Here is a 16,735-nt window from a genome sequence, read left to right as displayed (position 1 = left end):
AGTCGCTGCAGCCAAAGGAAGGGGCACGGCGAGCAATTTGTTTAGAGCGAAGCTAAGACACTCCCAAATGGGTATTTGGTCTCGGCCACTCACAAAACAGGCAAAACATTTCTTGAAATAAAAATACCAAAAGGAAATAAACCATCCAGGGGAGAACGGGGCTTACCTTACATAGCACATGAAATTTTGAGTACGTTTAAAAACATTCTCTTCAAGGAGAGGTACTAACACTGGAAAAGTACGAGAGGGACTGAAATCCCCTTACTTGTTTTTGGTGATCTTTTTTTTTTTTTTTTAATAGAGAAGAGAGATTGTTTCTCTTGTTTGGTTGCTAAGTCATGTCTGACTCTTTGTGACCCCATGGACTGCAGCATGCCAGGCTCTTCTGTCCCTCACTGTCTCCCAGAGTTTACTCAAATTCATGTCCATGATGGTGATGCTATCCAACCATCTCATCCTCTGTCACCCCCTTCTCCTTTGCCTCAGTCTTTCCCAGTATCAAGGTGTTTTCCAATGAGTTTGTAACCTTTTTGAAAGGTTAAATCCTTATTTTTATTATTTATTTTTTCATTCAGTAATCACAGTTCGGTTCAGTTCAGTCGCTCAGTCGTGTCTGACTCTTTGCGACCCCATGAATCGCAGCACGCCAGGCCTCCCTGTCCGTTGCCAACTCCCGGAGTTAACCCAAACTCATGTCCGTCGAGTCGGTGATGCCATCCAGCCATCTCATCCTCTGTCGTCCCCTTCTCCTTTTGCCCCCAATCCCTCCCAGCATCAGGGTTTTTTCCAATGAGTCAACTCTTTGCATGAGGTGGCCAAAGTATTGGAGTTTCAGCTTCAGCATCAGTCCTTCCAAAGAACACCCAGGACTGATCTCCTTCAGAATGGACTGGTTGGATCTCCCTGCACTCCAAGGGACTCTCAAGAGTCTTCTCCAACACCACACTTCAAAAGCATCAATTCTTCAGTGCTCAGCTTTCTTCACAGTCCAACTCTCACATCCATACATGACCACTGGAAAAACCATAGCCTTCACTAGATGGACCTTTGTTGGCAAAGTAATGTCTCTGCTTTTGAATATGCTGTCTAGGTTGGTCATAACTTTCCTTCCAAGTAGTAAGCGTCTTTTAATTTCATGGCTGCAGTCACCATCTGCAGTGATTTTGGAGCCCCAAAAAATAATCACATGTGGTCACCTATTATGTCCCAGGCACTGTGCGAAGTTCGTTGACACAAAGGCTTTTATTCCATGATCTCAATAATATCTTCACGTCCACATGTTTTCAAGGGCACCGTGATCCATAAATGGCATAGGGTCCAAGAACTCCCCTAAAAACTGCCCAATGCTGTGTCATCACGACAGTCAATCCATGTTATCATTTCAGGAAAAAGTTACTTTTTAACTTAAGTTGAAAAAATTGTTAATGTCTTTAGTATGGAAACATGACAACTAGTCAGCACACTAAAATTCGCAGTTTGCAGTTTTAAATATATAAAGCTTGAAGTCTTCTTGCAGGAGGGTATGCTCAATATGTCTTTTTCCATCGTCTTAATTCCACTACCCCAAAGAGCTTCTGTGGTTTAAGCAAGCCCATCCTTCTCTTGTATCTGCCTGCAATGCAGGGGACCTGGGTTTGATTCCTGGATCAGGAAGATCCCCTGGAGAAGGAAATGGCAATGCACGCCAGGATTCTTGCCTGGAGAATCCCACGGACAGAAGAGCCTAGCAGGCTACAGTCCTTGGGGTCACGAGAGTCGGACACGACTGAGTGACTAAACCACCACCATCCTTCTCTTAGTTCTCATCCGCTGTGATGACCATCCCTGGCTTCTTTATTCTGCCACCCTGGCTGCCACAGCGGCTTCTACTCATGGCAAAGACGGTCACTACACTGAGTCTGAAATGACCAGCGTTCCCCAGTGACCCCCAAAAAGGCTAGTTACTGGAGCAGGTTTTATAGAGGTTAGGGCAGTTACGTTAATCCAACAACCAAAGCCTCCAGAGCCCTTGCAGACAGGCCTGCCTCCATCCTTGATATTGATTGTCGTATCAAAAGCCACTCAGTCTCTACCCAGACCACGGAAACACGGATGTATTCCGTCCTGACCCCAGAGGCAACAAGAGCCTCACAGCCCTTCAAAGCAAGGCAGGAAGAAAACCTAAAATTCTTGGCTCTCCCAACTGTTTCAAAAGCAAATAATAGTTATGCCAGTAAAACTGTCATTTTAAGTGAATTTCCTAATATAAGGAAGGAAAACATAAAACTCTTAAGGCTTTTCTGCCAATCTGATTCAGATCAGAGACTCTGTCTCCCTGGGCTAGTGGGTCTCATTACGACAGGACAGCGGTCATAAAAGAAAGGCGGCACAGTAACTGTTTAATGGACATTTTCCCAGAAATTAAAGCGCCGCTCTTCAAAAGACAGTCAGCTTGCGGTGCAGGCCCCAGGGAACTGCACACACGTCGCTGCCTCTGCTGCAGACAGAGCAACCAGGTGCACCCAGCGCCAGCCTCACGCAGCCTTTGTTGTGGGGATGAAAGCCGGAGAATGTACCGCTTGGTGATCAAAGTCTTTGACCATCATATAAAACCAATCAAAATGCTCTTTATTTCTCTTAATTTCCTGGACTTCAGCAGATGTCATTCCAGAGTGTGGCAGGCAGACAGATCTCTTTCCTCCAACGTGTGTTCTTTGGCTTTGGGGAGTTTTTAGGTTTGGGTTTGTGTTGGTTTGGGTTGGGGAAGGTTTTTGTCTTTTTGTGGTTTTTCCCCAGTGTTTTGGGGACCTGCTGACAAACCGTTAACATGGATCCCAAACGTTCATGTTCAGTTCAGGATCTAACAACCTTTTCTTCATGATTCTATTGATAGTGGAGCCTTTTCTTTATGATTCCATTGACAGTGGTCACTTTGACTCGGCCCCTAGGAAGAGTGGATTTTAGTTCATAAGGGAAGAAAAAAATATTATAACTCTTAGATCGCTAACCACCCCTTCCCAGCCTCTGTCTAAAGATCTAGGAGTCCTCACTCAACCCCGGAACAAACAGCAGACTGGGAAAGGAATCATTTTCGCTCAGGCAAGGTGTCAAGCTGCAGATGCTGCCTGACGGTGAAGAATTTTGTCGGACTGTTTGGGTACAGACCATGACACTGGCAGAAGAAATAAAAACCACTGGGGAAGGTTATGCTCAAACTCCGCTTTTCCTTAAACCTGCAATTCAAAACAGTGCTTTGATTTGTAGGTCCATCCGGCAAGATCATTTCTTGTCTTATCATTCTTCTGAAAAGCAAGATCCCAAAGCATTTTCGCCCCCTCCCCCGGCCCCTACACTGAGGATTAATGGGAATCTGTCCCCCGGCAAAGCATTTGTCAAAGATCTAAGGGGCAGGTGGGAAGGGTCCTTTACCTTGCCCTGGCTGCTTTTGCGCTTGAGACCATAAACTGACAAGCTCACTTGCATGCAGTCCTGTTGAAATGGTGGTCACAAGAGGGAAAAGCAAGCCAATATGTGCTGACTTAACATTAAAAAAGTAGTCACTGCATTTTCTGCGTTTAGAGTTTGACCTCAAAAAGGACAGAGTCAGGTGTGTTTCAATGCAATTAATAACGGACACTGAAGATGTTGGCTATTTTGTGAGTACCAGAACTTCTATGGCTCACTGTTTGGGTGGATGCATGTTATTTGCATTTTTGTGGTTAATTAATTGCCAGGAGGAGTATCCATGTTTGCTGTTCTCTTTGAGTTTCTAATTTGAGTATAGAACTTCCTGGCAGATTTCAGCGTGGATATGAACATCGAGTATAATTTGAAATGGTATTGCTGTATGCCACTGCACTGGAGTTGAATTTTAAAGTCAGAATAAATAAAAACTGTGTGACTGAGGGATCTCCTGTTCTCTAATAAAAGGCTCAAAGGAAAAGTACTGTTTAGACAGCAACCCAGGTCCTGTAAAGACGACAGCACTGGACGCTATGGGTGGGGAGAGGTAGGAAGCCAGACAACTTGGTCCGTCCCTCTGTGTCTGGAACCTTCCAGCAGGCCATGCAAGCACAGAGCAGGACACTGTGCCCTTCCTCACAGCCCACTTCCTAAAATAAAGCAAACAGACCTTTTCGTTCTTTGCAAAATATTTCAAGCATTTTGGATTTCCTGGCTTTTTTGGTCAATGATTGGAATCGGGGATGCATTTGAAAAGCCATTCCCAGAAACAGCAGCAAAACAGGGACAGTCCTCCTGCAGCGACGTCACCTCCTTTTCTGAAATGGTCACATAGACCAGTCACACCAGCCGGTGCCCGATGGCCAGGGGGCAGCAGCCTTCGCTCCCAGTTTAATTTCTGTGCCCCATTGTCTTAACCAGGAGCCTGCTGTGACCTTGCTGGTGGGTCTGCCAGCTCCATCCAGGTGACGGCTGGCAGATGTGCTGGCTGCGCGCCTCCGGTGCCCGCCAGCCCGCTCAGCGGCGCTTCCGTGTTTGCTCACTCGGCTTCCCTTCCCTCTCTTTCCTCGCGGGTGGGCAGTGCCGGACTCCAGCCGGCCGACTGCAGGGCCTCCGCACCCTCGAGCAAGGGCAGCAGCAGCGGCAGCAGCAGCAGTGGGAGCAGCTCCTCCAGCGACTCGGAGAGCAGCTCGGGGTCCGACTCGGAGACAGAGAGCAGTTCCAGCGAGAGCGAGGGCAGCAAGCCTCCCCACTACTCCAGTCCCGAGGTGAGTACCTGCGGGCCTCCGGGGGCCTCCCCTGCCTGCTTCTCCCCTGGGGAGCACAGTCAGTCCTCCTCCCAGTGTGGTTCTCACACCTCCCACTCCCCCACTCTCCATGGCCTGCAAGCTGCTGTGACCCGTATAGGCCACCGCTCCCAGGCAGCCTGCCAGGATTGATTTGGGCTCATTTCCCCCAACCTCCTCCTCAAAGTGCTCCTAGCTAGAGAGCTTCCTTTGAGATCTAGAAACTTCATCTCTTACAGTCCAAAATCTCTATCTTGACTTCCAGAACTTTCCAAACATGCTGTAAACATCACTGACTGGAAATAACCTGACGATTGGGGTCAGCGAGGCAATAAGCAGATAGGGGAGCTCCAACCTGAAGTGTGAGCCCCTGTAAATCATGGAGAAAGGAGTTTTGTGGATTAGACATGGCTAGAATCTTACCTTGTTGCAGTTTGTCACAGATTAGAAGAACACGGGCTATAAGTATAAATAAAACCTTTTTAACTGTGTTTTCTTTGTGAAAATATACAGAGAAAAATTAGCATGAACCTGAAAATAATAATGAAAGCTTTTATAGGTATGATGAGTATCTATGTGGAAGATTTAGGTGCCTCATATAAAAACATGATATGGTCCCGATAAAACCCATTGCTATTTCTACTTTAAAGGGGAAAATTAAATAGTAACTCAGAGCATGGATCCTTGAGAGAGGACTGAGAACACATTTGTCCAGTTTCTGGATTGGTAAGGGTACACTTTGATTTCTAAAGAAGGAACAACATAGGCTTCTTCTTAAGTGTAAAGACATTTCACGTTACTGAGGGTCATAGGATTTTTTTTTTTTTTTTGCCTGCAATCCTCTGTACCACTTTGGGGCCCAAATTTCTAAATAAGCTCTAAAATGAACCAAACCCACATGTCCAAACCTTGGTGCTGAGAGGAGAGCACCTTTAAGGGCCAACCAGCCTCACATTTCCAGTTTGTGTGCCTATGTCTCTCTTTCCCTCCATCTCTCTTGATCTGTCTGTCTGTCTCCCTGTATAAGTAAGGGGAAGGCCCTTAGCAACATTAACCTATAAAAGCTATCTGTTGCTATAACCCTGACTTTCCCCAGAAGCTAAATTATTCCTTCTCCATTATTTCATTCATTCATCTGTTCATTTATGGTTTTTCAACAAATATTGAGTTTCTGCCACAGATACGCTTGGCCCTGGGAGACAGCAATGATCTGACAAAGAAGATTCCTGTCTTCACAGACTTGATATTCTAATGAGAATAATTTGAAACAAACAAGCAAAAAACAAAACAAAACAGAGGCATTAACTAAGCTTCTTCAGAGCCAGCTTTGTGATCTGATTTGTTGAAAACCTCCAGAATATGTAGTAGAAAAAACTGGGTTCCAGGGACATTAAAAGGGCCGAGGGGGGACAGTGGTGGTGGATTAAAAGCCTCAGGGTCTGTGAATGAGAGCCCCCATCCCCGCCTCTTTGTGACTTTGAAGGTTAAATTCAGGAATGTTGAATATTATTTGCATGTTGAAATGTGACTCCTGGAGTTTCTAGATGAGGCTGAAACCAGCCTCAGAGAAGCACGGTTATAAAGGGCTTTGAGCAGACTCCCTCTAAATGTCACTGAAATAATTACAAAGACCTGAACTCCTTGATGATGAAAGGAAGCACTTGACGTTTCTTCCGGCAGCTATCAGAGCCCCCAGCCGAGGAGGAGGAGAAGGAGGAGGAGGGGAAGCTGCTAACACAGGCCTTAGAGTTTAAGTTGCCTGAGGCAACGGGTAGGTTTCGACTTCTGGCTTCTCCTTGCAGAGGGAGTGCAGAAGTGACAGGTGTAGCCACAGAGCATGTGACTTCTCTCTGCTGGAAAGGAATGTACTCCTTGGAATAAAAGTAAGGGGTTTGGGGCTTGGTTTTTTTTTTTTTAACATTTTTTCCCAAGACGACTACAGACACACACCCTTCAGAAATACAAAGAGGGAATTCCCTGGCGGTCCAGTGGTTAGGACTCCGTGCTTTCACTGCCAAGAACATTGTGGGTTTGGTGTCTCATTGGGGAACTAAGATCCCACAAGCCATGTGGCATGGCCAAAGATTTTATCAAAAAAAAAAAAGAATTACAATGAGTTTGCAGAATGAACATTAAAAAGAGGGAAGGAAGCATTAAGGGCCAACTCTACGGCAGCCCTGCTCTCCTCTGCCCTGAGCTGGCCCAGGTCCCCTGACAGAGAGCAGTGAGACCCGTTTCCCTGTCCCCCACAGGACCACCCAGCTCTTCATAGCCACACACCTCCCATCCCACCGCAAAGACCTGTTTCTGCTGCTTTGCAGCAAAACGTATCTGGCCCTCCTTTCCCCTTTCAGAAATGTCCTAATATGAGAGCAGGAGATCCTCATGATGTCCCAAGACACCTGCATCCTGCACCCTGCCCCTCAACGTGCCAGCACCTGCTTGGCTCTCCTGAGTCTCATCCAAGCTGTGTTTCTGGCCCTGGTTGTAGAAAGCCACTGCCTTTCACATGCATCACCATGGAATATAACCCCTAGTCTGCAAGTGGGCATGGAAGAGACACTGGATTCAGTCTCTGTGGCCTGAGGTTTGCTTGCTTGTCATCAGACTAATTTTTTTCATTTGAGTTCTTTCTTCTTTCTTGGTCTGGGACATCCTTTCATACCAGAGCTTGACCAGGGAGCTTGACCAGGAGGGGGTAGGGGTTTCGTTTTGGCCCTCCATTAGCACATTTACAGCAGCACACAGAGCACCTTAGACCAGTGTTCCAAGTAAAGGGACAACTTGCTGTGTGAACAAGAAAGAGCCTGGTCACCGGACTTTATTTGACTGCACGTGGGATCTTTAGCTGTGGCCTGGGAGCTCTTAGTTGCAGCAGGTCAGACCTACTTCTCTGACCAGGGATCAAACCTGGTCCCCCTGCATTGGGAGCACAGAGTCATATCCACTGGGTCCCCAGGGCAGTCTCTGGTCACAGGATTTTGAGAAGAGCCAGGATAAAGTGGGTTTCACCCGTTTCTTTACTGCAGGGCGTCACTCAGCCCTCAACATCACTTATGTAAACAGCGTTCTCCATTGTGGTGTTTCCCAAATATGTCCAACCATGGTAGGCTTTCTTCATGGGCTAAAAGCACATTTTGGAAAATCCTGCCCTAGATCATTCTTGAAAATCTTCAAAAATACAAGTTATTCATGGATTCAACAAGCTTCTCCTTAATTAGGCATCTATGGGGTATGTGGCAGTGGGTGCCCTGAAGGTTGTAGATGAAATAGAGACTAGAGTATACCCTGGAGGGCTTGTGCATGAATCAGAGGGAAGATTGATCAGAGAGGAGAGTCCTGGCTGGAAATGCACACTGCAAGCCAGCAAACAAGCAAAAGCGCTGGGCGGAAGCCCAGTGGATGGCTCAGACAGTAAACCAGAGGCAGCAGCCTGCCAGGCAAGGAGCTCCGAGCCCCAAGTCTGCCCTCCTCCCCTGCCACCTAATTCTTGGCTGTTTAAGCTTCCTTGGCCACAGTTTTATCTCCAAAATGGCAGATAATCTCCCACTGTCTAATCTGTGAGGTTTTTCTGAGGAGTAAGTGACAAACAGGGAGAGGCAGCTCATCGTGAGTCATTAGTAGCAACAGGGTCATAGCAAGCTGCCCCTCTAACCTATTACGGTCCTGCAAGGGATACAAAGCAGCAGAAACCTGGCCTCTGCCGGAAAGCAGTGTTTGGCTTTGTTGAAGACACAAGATTCATATACATGAAACAGACATGGATATCAAAAGATGATGCCATTAAGGATAATGGAAGGCAACAGGTATTATCTGGAGAGTTAGTGGTGTCTTCTCCAAAAGTCAGATCAAATTCTATCATTTGAAGACCTGACATTTCTCAAGTGAAACAAGGTCCCCTTTTCATGAGGCTTCCCCAGAGAGTAATGGGAGCTTAAGGGAATCTGGTCTCTCAACTGTGACAAGCCTGGGTTTAGTCTTGCTGGTGCCTGTAGCTCTGCAGCTTTGGACATGTTACTTAACTTCGCTGAGCCTCATCTAAAAACTAAGGCTGATAGTATCTCTTATCTATGGATTAAAGTAGATGATACATGTGATGTGGGAGCACACTGTGGGTGTTCCAGCAAGGAAAGATGCCTGTAAGATGATGGCTGCCTGAGGAGTTCGGATTTTGTTCGGGAGGCAAGAGGAGGTCATTGTAGATCCTTGAGAAAGGGAACATAATTTAGCAGTGTACTGAAAATGGTCCTGATTTCTTTGGCTGTGAAGAGCAGAAAAAATGACTCTGCGGCACATGGGGCAGCGGGCCCTTACTCCATTGATTACATCCTCCCCTCACTGTGAAGACTCCCCCAGGGGAGGTTTAGTGGGAGTTTCCCTGTGAGTCGCCGTGTTTTGGCTCCAGGCAGGTATCTGTGTCCTCGCATGTAAGAGATGTGAGGTGTGGAAGGCTCACGACGGCGGGGACGAGGATGACCAGGGGGTAGGGGGTGGTAAGTGGCGGATGCTGCCATAAATGTGTCCACCTGGTCCAGTGTGTGCCCCCTTCTGCAAGGCGCCTTCAGCATCCACTCACATTACTGGGCCCCGTTTATCTGGGGAAGCTGAGGCACAGAAGTCACTGACCCAGCCTGGGGTCAGAGAGAAACGGGGCTGGGGAGGAGACAACCTCAAAGCCATAAATGTGTTTGCCGCCAGTTAGCCTTCAGGGGACTTCCCTGGTGGTCCAGTGGCTAAGATTCCAAGCTCCCAAAGCAGGGAGCCCGGGTTCAATCCCTGGTCATGGAACTAGATCCCTGCCCCAGCTGAAGATCCCACGTGCCGCAACAAAAATTGAAGCTCCCGAGTGCTGCAGCTGAGACCCGGTGCAGCCAAAATGGATAAATAAATAATTTTTTAATTAAAGTAGCCTTTCGTCACACTGAGCTCCCCTCAGGGCAGGCGAGAGCTCCCCCTCAGCAAAGAAGCCATTCTATGTCCTGCCACCCTGCTTCCTCCATCACTTCACTGTCGCAGGATGGACCAGGTCAGGTGGGCTCTGCAGGCTCCATTGTTCCCTGTCTCTGCAGGTGCCACATTGAAGCGAGGTCAGAATTTACAAAATAAAACTCAGAGGCGTGAAACAAGATTTTATCATTTTGGTTTTTTGCCTCTTGTTCAGGAGTCCTGGCCTATGGGTGGCATAAAAACAAGAAAAGCAGAACATCAAGTCAGAGCCCAGGCTCCCCATCAGGGTCACGAGAGAGTCCCCTTCCACACTTGTACCCCATGGGGATGCTCCTCGATCCTCATGGCCCCAGGAGCAGGGCCTGGGATCCCCGTGCTGAAATGCCTCACAAGGAGACTCCCATTAAGATTTCCCGGAGGGCGCCTTCACAGCAAAGGGAGGATTTAATCAGTGGAGTGATCACTGATGTGCTGCAGGGTCATTTTCTGCTTACGGTCACTTGTCGCTCCCAGTCCCTCGACACCCTGCGCTGCGGTTCCTTGAAGTGCAGTTGGTCTCGTCTGCTTGGAGGGAGCCAGCAGACTGTCCGCAGCCCCTGCCGCAGCTGCAGTGCTCACGTCCACACTCTGTGGCCCCAGGCCCTGTGGCCCTCTAAAGGCTTTCCGTCTCCCTGAGCCGTGCCCCAGACTCAGCCAGGACCCCTGGGTCTAGAGCACTGCCTGCCCTCCTCGCGCCTCACCGCCCTGCCGCAGGATCCTTTCTGCATGAGGCAGTGCCCCAAGTTCTCCTCTTAACACCAATCTCTTTATTGAAAACCAAATCTTGACACTTGAAAGCAAGCATTCAGAAATTATGATCTTAAAGAACAGTGTTTTTCTCCTGCAAGGGAGCCTGACTTGCTCTAGGCTTTAACAAACCAATACGAAATGCAAAGCTAAGCCATTCTTCTTTATTCTGGGTGGTATCTAGTTCCCCCACCCCACCCCACCCCCAACTCACCCAATCATCAGAAGCCATGAATTTATAGAGTGGAGGACATAGGGAAGGAAACATACATCACCTTAATCACGCCAAAATTCTCCCCCATCTCACAAATTAAAAACATTCTAGCTAAAGTTCTATGGGGCTTCCGTGGTAGCTCAGCGGTCAAGAATCCACCTGCAGTACAGGAGACGTGGGTTCAATCCCTGGGTCAGGAGAATCCCCTGGAGAAGGAAATGGCAACCCACTGTGGTATTCTTGGCTTGGGAAATCCCATGGACAGAGGAGCCTGGCCAGCTACAGTCCATGGGGTTGCCAAAAAGTCAAACATGACTTCGCAACTGTACAGCAACAACAAAATTCTGTACTTACCAATATACCTCTTTTCTACTAATAATCAGAGAGGCTGGATAAATGGACTTTTATTAGAAATCAACAACATTTACTCCCCGTAAGAGAATCGGTTCTTAACCTTTCAATAAGACATAGATCCCTAGAGAGGTAAATGCAAACTATGCAAACTATTCTCTCCCCAAAATGTGTCTACATGACCTTTGACCTTCTGTTACAGGGCATTCACTGGCCTCGCCTCTCCCCCAGAGCCAATCTGTGGGTCAGAGTTTAACACCTGGAATGCCCAGGATTTGCTCTAATTTAGCAAAACTGTTTACAGAAGAGGTTTTCATTGTCACCTCCTTGTCTGAAACAATTCGGACAAAGTGTGATGGAAGCGGGTTGAGGATGGATGAACCAAGTCCAGCAGGGTCCACTCAGCCCCCTTTTCGAATTTCTCCCCAAATTACAAGTCTCACCAAAAAAATGTGTGCTTCAACACCCAAGGTCTCCTAACTACACCCCAGTTAACTTTCATGGGCTCTGAAGTTTATGCATGTCTGTATAAATACAAAAAATATACACTGTATAACACTCAAAAGTGCTGGAAATGGGTCCTAATGAGGAATAGGGGGGTCCTCTCATTTCTCAAACTGCTGCACTGGCATTTCAGTGTGGGGTACCAGGAAAGTGTCAGTCGCTCAGTCATGTCCATCTCTTTACGACCCTGTGGACTGCAGCCTGCCAGGCTCCTCTGTCCATGGAGTTCTCCAGGCAAGAATACTGGAGTGGGTAGCCATTCCCTTCTCCAGGGGATCTTCCCAAATCCAGGGATCGAACCCGGGTCTCCTGCACTGGCAGGTAGGTTCTTTACCCTTTGAGCCACCTGGGAAGCCCTGTGGGTGGCCACCCTGTGTGCCTGTTGATGCTACACATACCTACGGCTTCCATGTTCCTTGAGTTTCCAGCCCATCAGGTTTCTGCTCACATGCCTAGAGGAGCAGCAAGTCAAGAGAAAAACAGCCAGGCGCATCTAAGTGAGTCTGTCCTAAACAATGTTTTGTTTGTTGCCGGTTTTCTGCTTTTAGGCGGAACCAGCGTCCTCTAACAAGTGGCAGCTGGATAAATGGCTAAACAAAGTGAATCACCACAAGCCCCCTGTCCTGATCCAAAATGAAAGCCACCACGGGCCGGAGAGCAGTCAGTACTACACCCCAGTGAAGGAGGACACGCAGGACTGCGGGAAGCTCCCCGACGTCTGCCCGCCCGGCCTGAGAGACAAGGACATCAAGGGCGCCTGCAAGGAGGAGCAGAGGCCCAGGACCGCGAACAAGGCCCCCGGGAGCAAAGGGGTGAAGCAGAAGTCCCCGCCCGCGGCCGTGGCCGTGGCCGTGACCGCCGCCGCCGCCCCGCCGCCCGCGGTGCCTGGTGCGCCCGCCGAGAGCGCGCCCGCACCTGCCCGGAGGTCCGCGGGCAAGAAGCCCACCCGGCGCACCGAGAGGACCTCGGCCGGCGACAGCGGCCACCGGCCCGAGGAGCCCGTAGCTGCCGAGGCGCTGGGGGCGAGCACGGGGGTTCCCCCGGAGCCCCCCAAGCCCCGGCCTTGCGGCAACAGCAGGACCAACCACCGCAAGGAGCTGCGCTCGGCCGTGACCTGCGAGAAGCGCCGCACTCGGGGGCTGAGCCGGATCGTCCCCAAGTCCAAGGAGTTCATCGAGACGGAGTCGTCCTCTTCCTCCTCCTCCTCGGACTCGGACCTGGAGTCGGAGCAGGAGGACTACCCTCTGTCCAAGGCCGTGGCCGCCGCCGCCGCCGCCGCTGCCGCTGCCTCCGGGAACGACCCAAGGCTGAAGGAGGCTCCCACCAGCATCAGCGGCGGCGGCCCCCGCGCTCCCGTGGGCTCCATCAACGCCAGGACCACCAGCGACATTGCCAAGGAGCTGGAGGAGCAGTTCTACACACTGGTCCCCTTCGGCCGCAACGAGCTTCTCTCCCCGTTGAAGGACAGTGACGAGGTCCGGTCACTCTGGGTCAAAATTGACTTGACACTTCTGTCCAGGATCCCGGAACACCTGCCCCAGGAGCCGGGGGTCTTGAGTGCTCCCGCAGCCAAGGACTCTGAGAGCGCGCCCCCGAGCCACGCATCCGAGGCGCCGGTGGAAAAGACCTTGCCAAAATCCAAGAGGAAACGCAAGGTAGGCCTGGAAACCTGAGGGGCTAAAGGCGCAGTGGGAGGGAGGGCCCCTAACTTGTGGGCAGGTCCACTGGTCTGGAATGTTCCAGGAGCAGGGGTTTATATGTCCTTCTTCAGCAAACGTTCATAGAGCACTTTACATAAGCGCATAGGAGCCTGCTAAGTCGCTTCAGTCACTAAGTCTGACATTCTGCAACGCTATGGACTGTAGCCTGCCAGGCTCCTCTGTCCATGGGATTCTCCAGGCAAGAATACTGGAGTGAGTTGCCATGCCCTTCTCCAGGGCATCTTCCCAACCCGGGATCAAACCCTTGTCTCCTGCATTGCAGGCAGATTCTTTACCATCTAAGCCACCAGGGAAGCCCAGTATAAGTACTTGACACATATTAACTCAACTCAACATCCTTAGAACCGCCCATTGTGGGAAGACCAGCTATTATTCCCATGTGATAGATAATTAAGGCCTGTCCCACTGCATGTGGAAGTAGGCAATTGGGAAATCTTCACTGAATGTCTTCAGGGAATGAGCTAGAAGCTGGACCAGTGAGGAAAACTAAACACAGGTGAACCCCATTCTTTGCTGGAAGAGGTGGGGTCATTCATTGACTTAAGAAGTCAGCTGCCTCATAGAGTTGAGTAAGGCTGTGACTAGGGAGCCACAGGTTGGTGCTCCCCATGGTATTGAGCAGAAGGACTTTGTGGTAGAGACGAGCTGGGAACAGGGCCCTAAGCAGGAGGGACTTTTGAGTAATCAGAGGATTCGCTGCCAAAGCTAGGAAGCCAGCTGAACAGAGAGGGATTGAACAGAGTGAGGCAGGCAGGGACTTAAGTGCAGGGAGAGCTGGACGAGGGTCTAGAAGTAGACCCAAACACTTGGCCATTCAGATGTTTTTGAAGAATTTTTGAGCACAAGAATCACTTAATCATAATTTAAAACCAGTTCTGAGAATCTTTACCCCCTCCTGTTACTACATCTTCAAAAGTGACTAGGACCATAGCGAAAAACTCAGTGGGTAACAAACCAAAGATTATAGTCATAATGGATGGCCCCAATTTGGGACAAAATCATTCACAACTGTTAACTCATGTGTATGTCCCCACAAGGGATGCTAAATCATTTATAAAATCCTTACAACTTTTGAGGCAAATATTCTTGTCATGCCCCTTTTACAGATGAGGAAACTGAGGCTCACAGAGCCTAAAGTGACTTGCCCTAGGGTCATATAGGTGAGAAAGGACAGAGCTGGGAATGAAGTCAGTTCTCTGGCTGTAGGGTCTCCCAATAATAAACCAGCTGGAGATTTGTGTAGTACTTTTGCCTCACGGCCCCCGCTCAGAAGACTCCATGCTCAGAATTTAATGCCTGTGGTTGCCATCTTGGAATTCTCCCTTTTATCTTTGAATCCGTCTTTTGCAAGAGAAGGTGATGGGACAACAGAACATGCCTGGTCCCACCCCTACCCATTTCCCCAGGATGGGTTCTGCCTGCCCTGTGGCCCCTTTGCATTCCTGGCGGGAGCAGCCTCCCCTTTCTGCAGCCCCATCCAGGGACCAAGGCACAGGCATAGTGAGGGTTGGGGTCAGGATCAGCATCTCCCTGCCCTCAATCCAGGTACTGAGGGGTCCCCCAGGAGAGACTGCCAGTTGGCCTTGGGGAAGGGGTGGTGCCTGGCTGCAGTTCCTCACCCCACGACCCACAGCTGGCAGGTGGCGGAGACCATTTGCTGGGCTGCATGGGCGCACCCAATCTCAGGCTGGCACTCCTGGCATTCGGGAGAGTCAGCGCGTGCCAAGCATCCCCATGCTTCCAGGAGCACAATGTAAAGCAGCAAATAAACACACTTCTCTGACAGCTTAAGAGACCAGTTTCAAGACAGGAAAATGTTCCTGACTTTAGTACTTTATAATGTTACCCTTTTACCGCTTATTTTTTTTTTTGAGGTATAATTGACATAACATTATATTATTTTCAGTTATACAATATAATGATTCAATATTGGTTTACATGTGTTGCAAAATGATGACCACAATCAGTCCAGCTATCATCCATCACTATACTTAGTTACAAATTTCTTTTTCTCCTGGTGAGAACTTTCAAGATCTCCTGCTGCTGCTGCTAAGTCCCTTCAGTCGTGTCCGACTCTGTGCGACCCCATAGACAGCGGCCCACCAGGCTCCCCCGTCCCTGGGATTCTCCAGGCAAGAACACTGGAGTGGGTTGCCATTTCCTTCTCCAATGCATGAAAGGGAAAAGTGAAAGTGAAGTCGCTCAGTCGTGTCCGACTCTTCGAGACCCCATGGTCTGCAGCCTACCAGGCTCCTCCATCCATGGGATTTTCCAGGCAAGAGTACTGGAGTGGAGCTACTTTCAAATGTGTGCCACGGTATTATGAGCCATACTCACCAGGCTGCTTATTAGTATTGCACTACATCCACATGACTTACTCATTTTATATCTGGAGACTTGTACTTTTTTATTTGCTTCGCCCCTTCATTTTGTACCCCCCTCTCCACCCCAGAGTGGTTTGGTTTTGGTTTTCAGATTCCACATTTAAGTGAGATCCTAAGGTCTTTGTCATCTTTGTCATCACAAAGAATCGGACAAGACTGAGTGACTAACACACACACACCCCACTCATTTCACTTAGCACAGTGCCCTCCAGGTCATTCTGTGTTGTTGCAAATGGCAAGACCCCCTTCTTCCGTTGTATACATACATATGCCACAATGTCCTTATCTATCCATAGCCATTTACGCTGTTTCCTTGTCTTGGCTTTTGTAAATAACGCTGCAGTGAAGGTGGGGGTCTTTTGAAATCAGTCTTTCAGTTTTCTTTGGATAAATACCCAGAAGTGAGATTTTTTCTCCGCATCCTCACACATGTATTATTTCTAGTCTTTTTGATGACAGCCATTCTGAGAGGTGTGAGGTGGTATCTCATTGTGGTTTTGATTTGCATTTCCATGATGATTAGTGATGCTGAGCATCTTTTCGTGTGCCTGTTGACCATCTGTATGTCTTCTTTAGAAAAAATATTTAATCAAATCCTCCGCCTGTTTTTCAATCAGATTTTTTTGTTTGTTTCTTTGTTGTTGAATTGCAAGTGTTCTTTATGTGTTTTGAATATTAACCCCTTCTTGGATATATTATTTGAAAATATTTTCTTACATTCAGTAGATTGCCGTTTCATTTTATTGATGGTTTCCTTTGCTGTGCAGGCTTCCCTGGTGGCTCAGCTGGTAAAGAATCTGCCTGCAGTGCCGAAGACTTGGATTTGATCCCTGGGTTGAGAATATTCCCTGGAGAAGGGAATGGCTACCCACTCCAGTATTCTGGCCTGGAGAATTCCGTGGACTTTATAGTCCGTGGGGTCACAAAGAGTCAGATGCAACTAAGCGACTTTCACTTTGCTTTGCAGAAGCTTTTTCATTTAACATAGTCCCACTTGTTTATTTTTGCTTTTGTTGCTTTTGCTTTTGAAAATCATCATCAAGACTGACATCAAGCATCTTCTCCAGCTTTTTGAACATGGGGCGTAGCCTTTTCATTTTG

General features: G+C 48.7%; 1 protein-coding gene across 1 annotated transcript in view; it reads left to right on the top strand.

The window, feature by feature from the left end:
* The window catches only part of AFF3 (AF4/FMR2 family member 3), a 582,836-nt gene that overhangs the window by 519,377 nt on the left and 46,724 nt on the right, over window positions 1-16,735 (top strand). Inside the window, exons 12-13 of the mRNA XM_027554698.1 lie at window positions 4,523-4,709; window positions 12,078-13,184. Coding sequence (XP_027410499.1) covers window positions 4,523-4,709; window positions 12,078-13,184 — 1,294 coding nt within the window. The remainder of the gene's footprint in view (window positions 1-4,522; window positions 4,710-12,077; window positions 13,185-16,735) is intronic.

Source organism: Bos indicus x Bos taurus, chromosome 11 (genome assembly GCF_003369695.1).
Source record: "Bos indicus x Bos taurus breed Angus x Brahman F1 hybrid chromosome 11, Bos_hybrid_MaternalHap_v2.0, whole genome shotgun sequence".
NCBI lineage: Eukaryota > Metazoa > Chordata > Mammalia > Artiodactyla > Bovidae > Bos > Bos indicus x Bos taurus.
The sequence above is the reverse complement of the archived record's forward strand: the minus strand, read 5'-3'. Positions and strand labels throughout refer to the sequence as shown.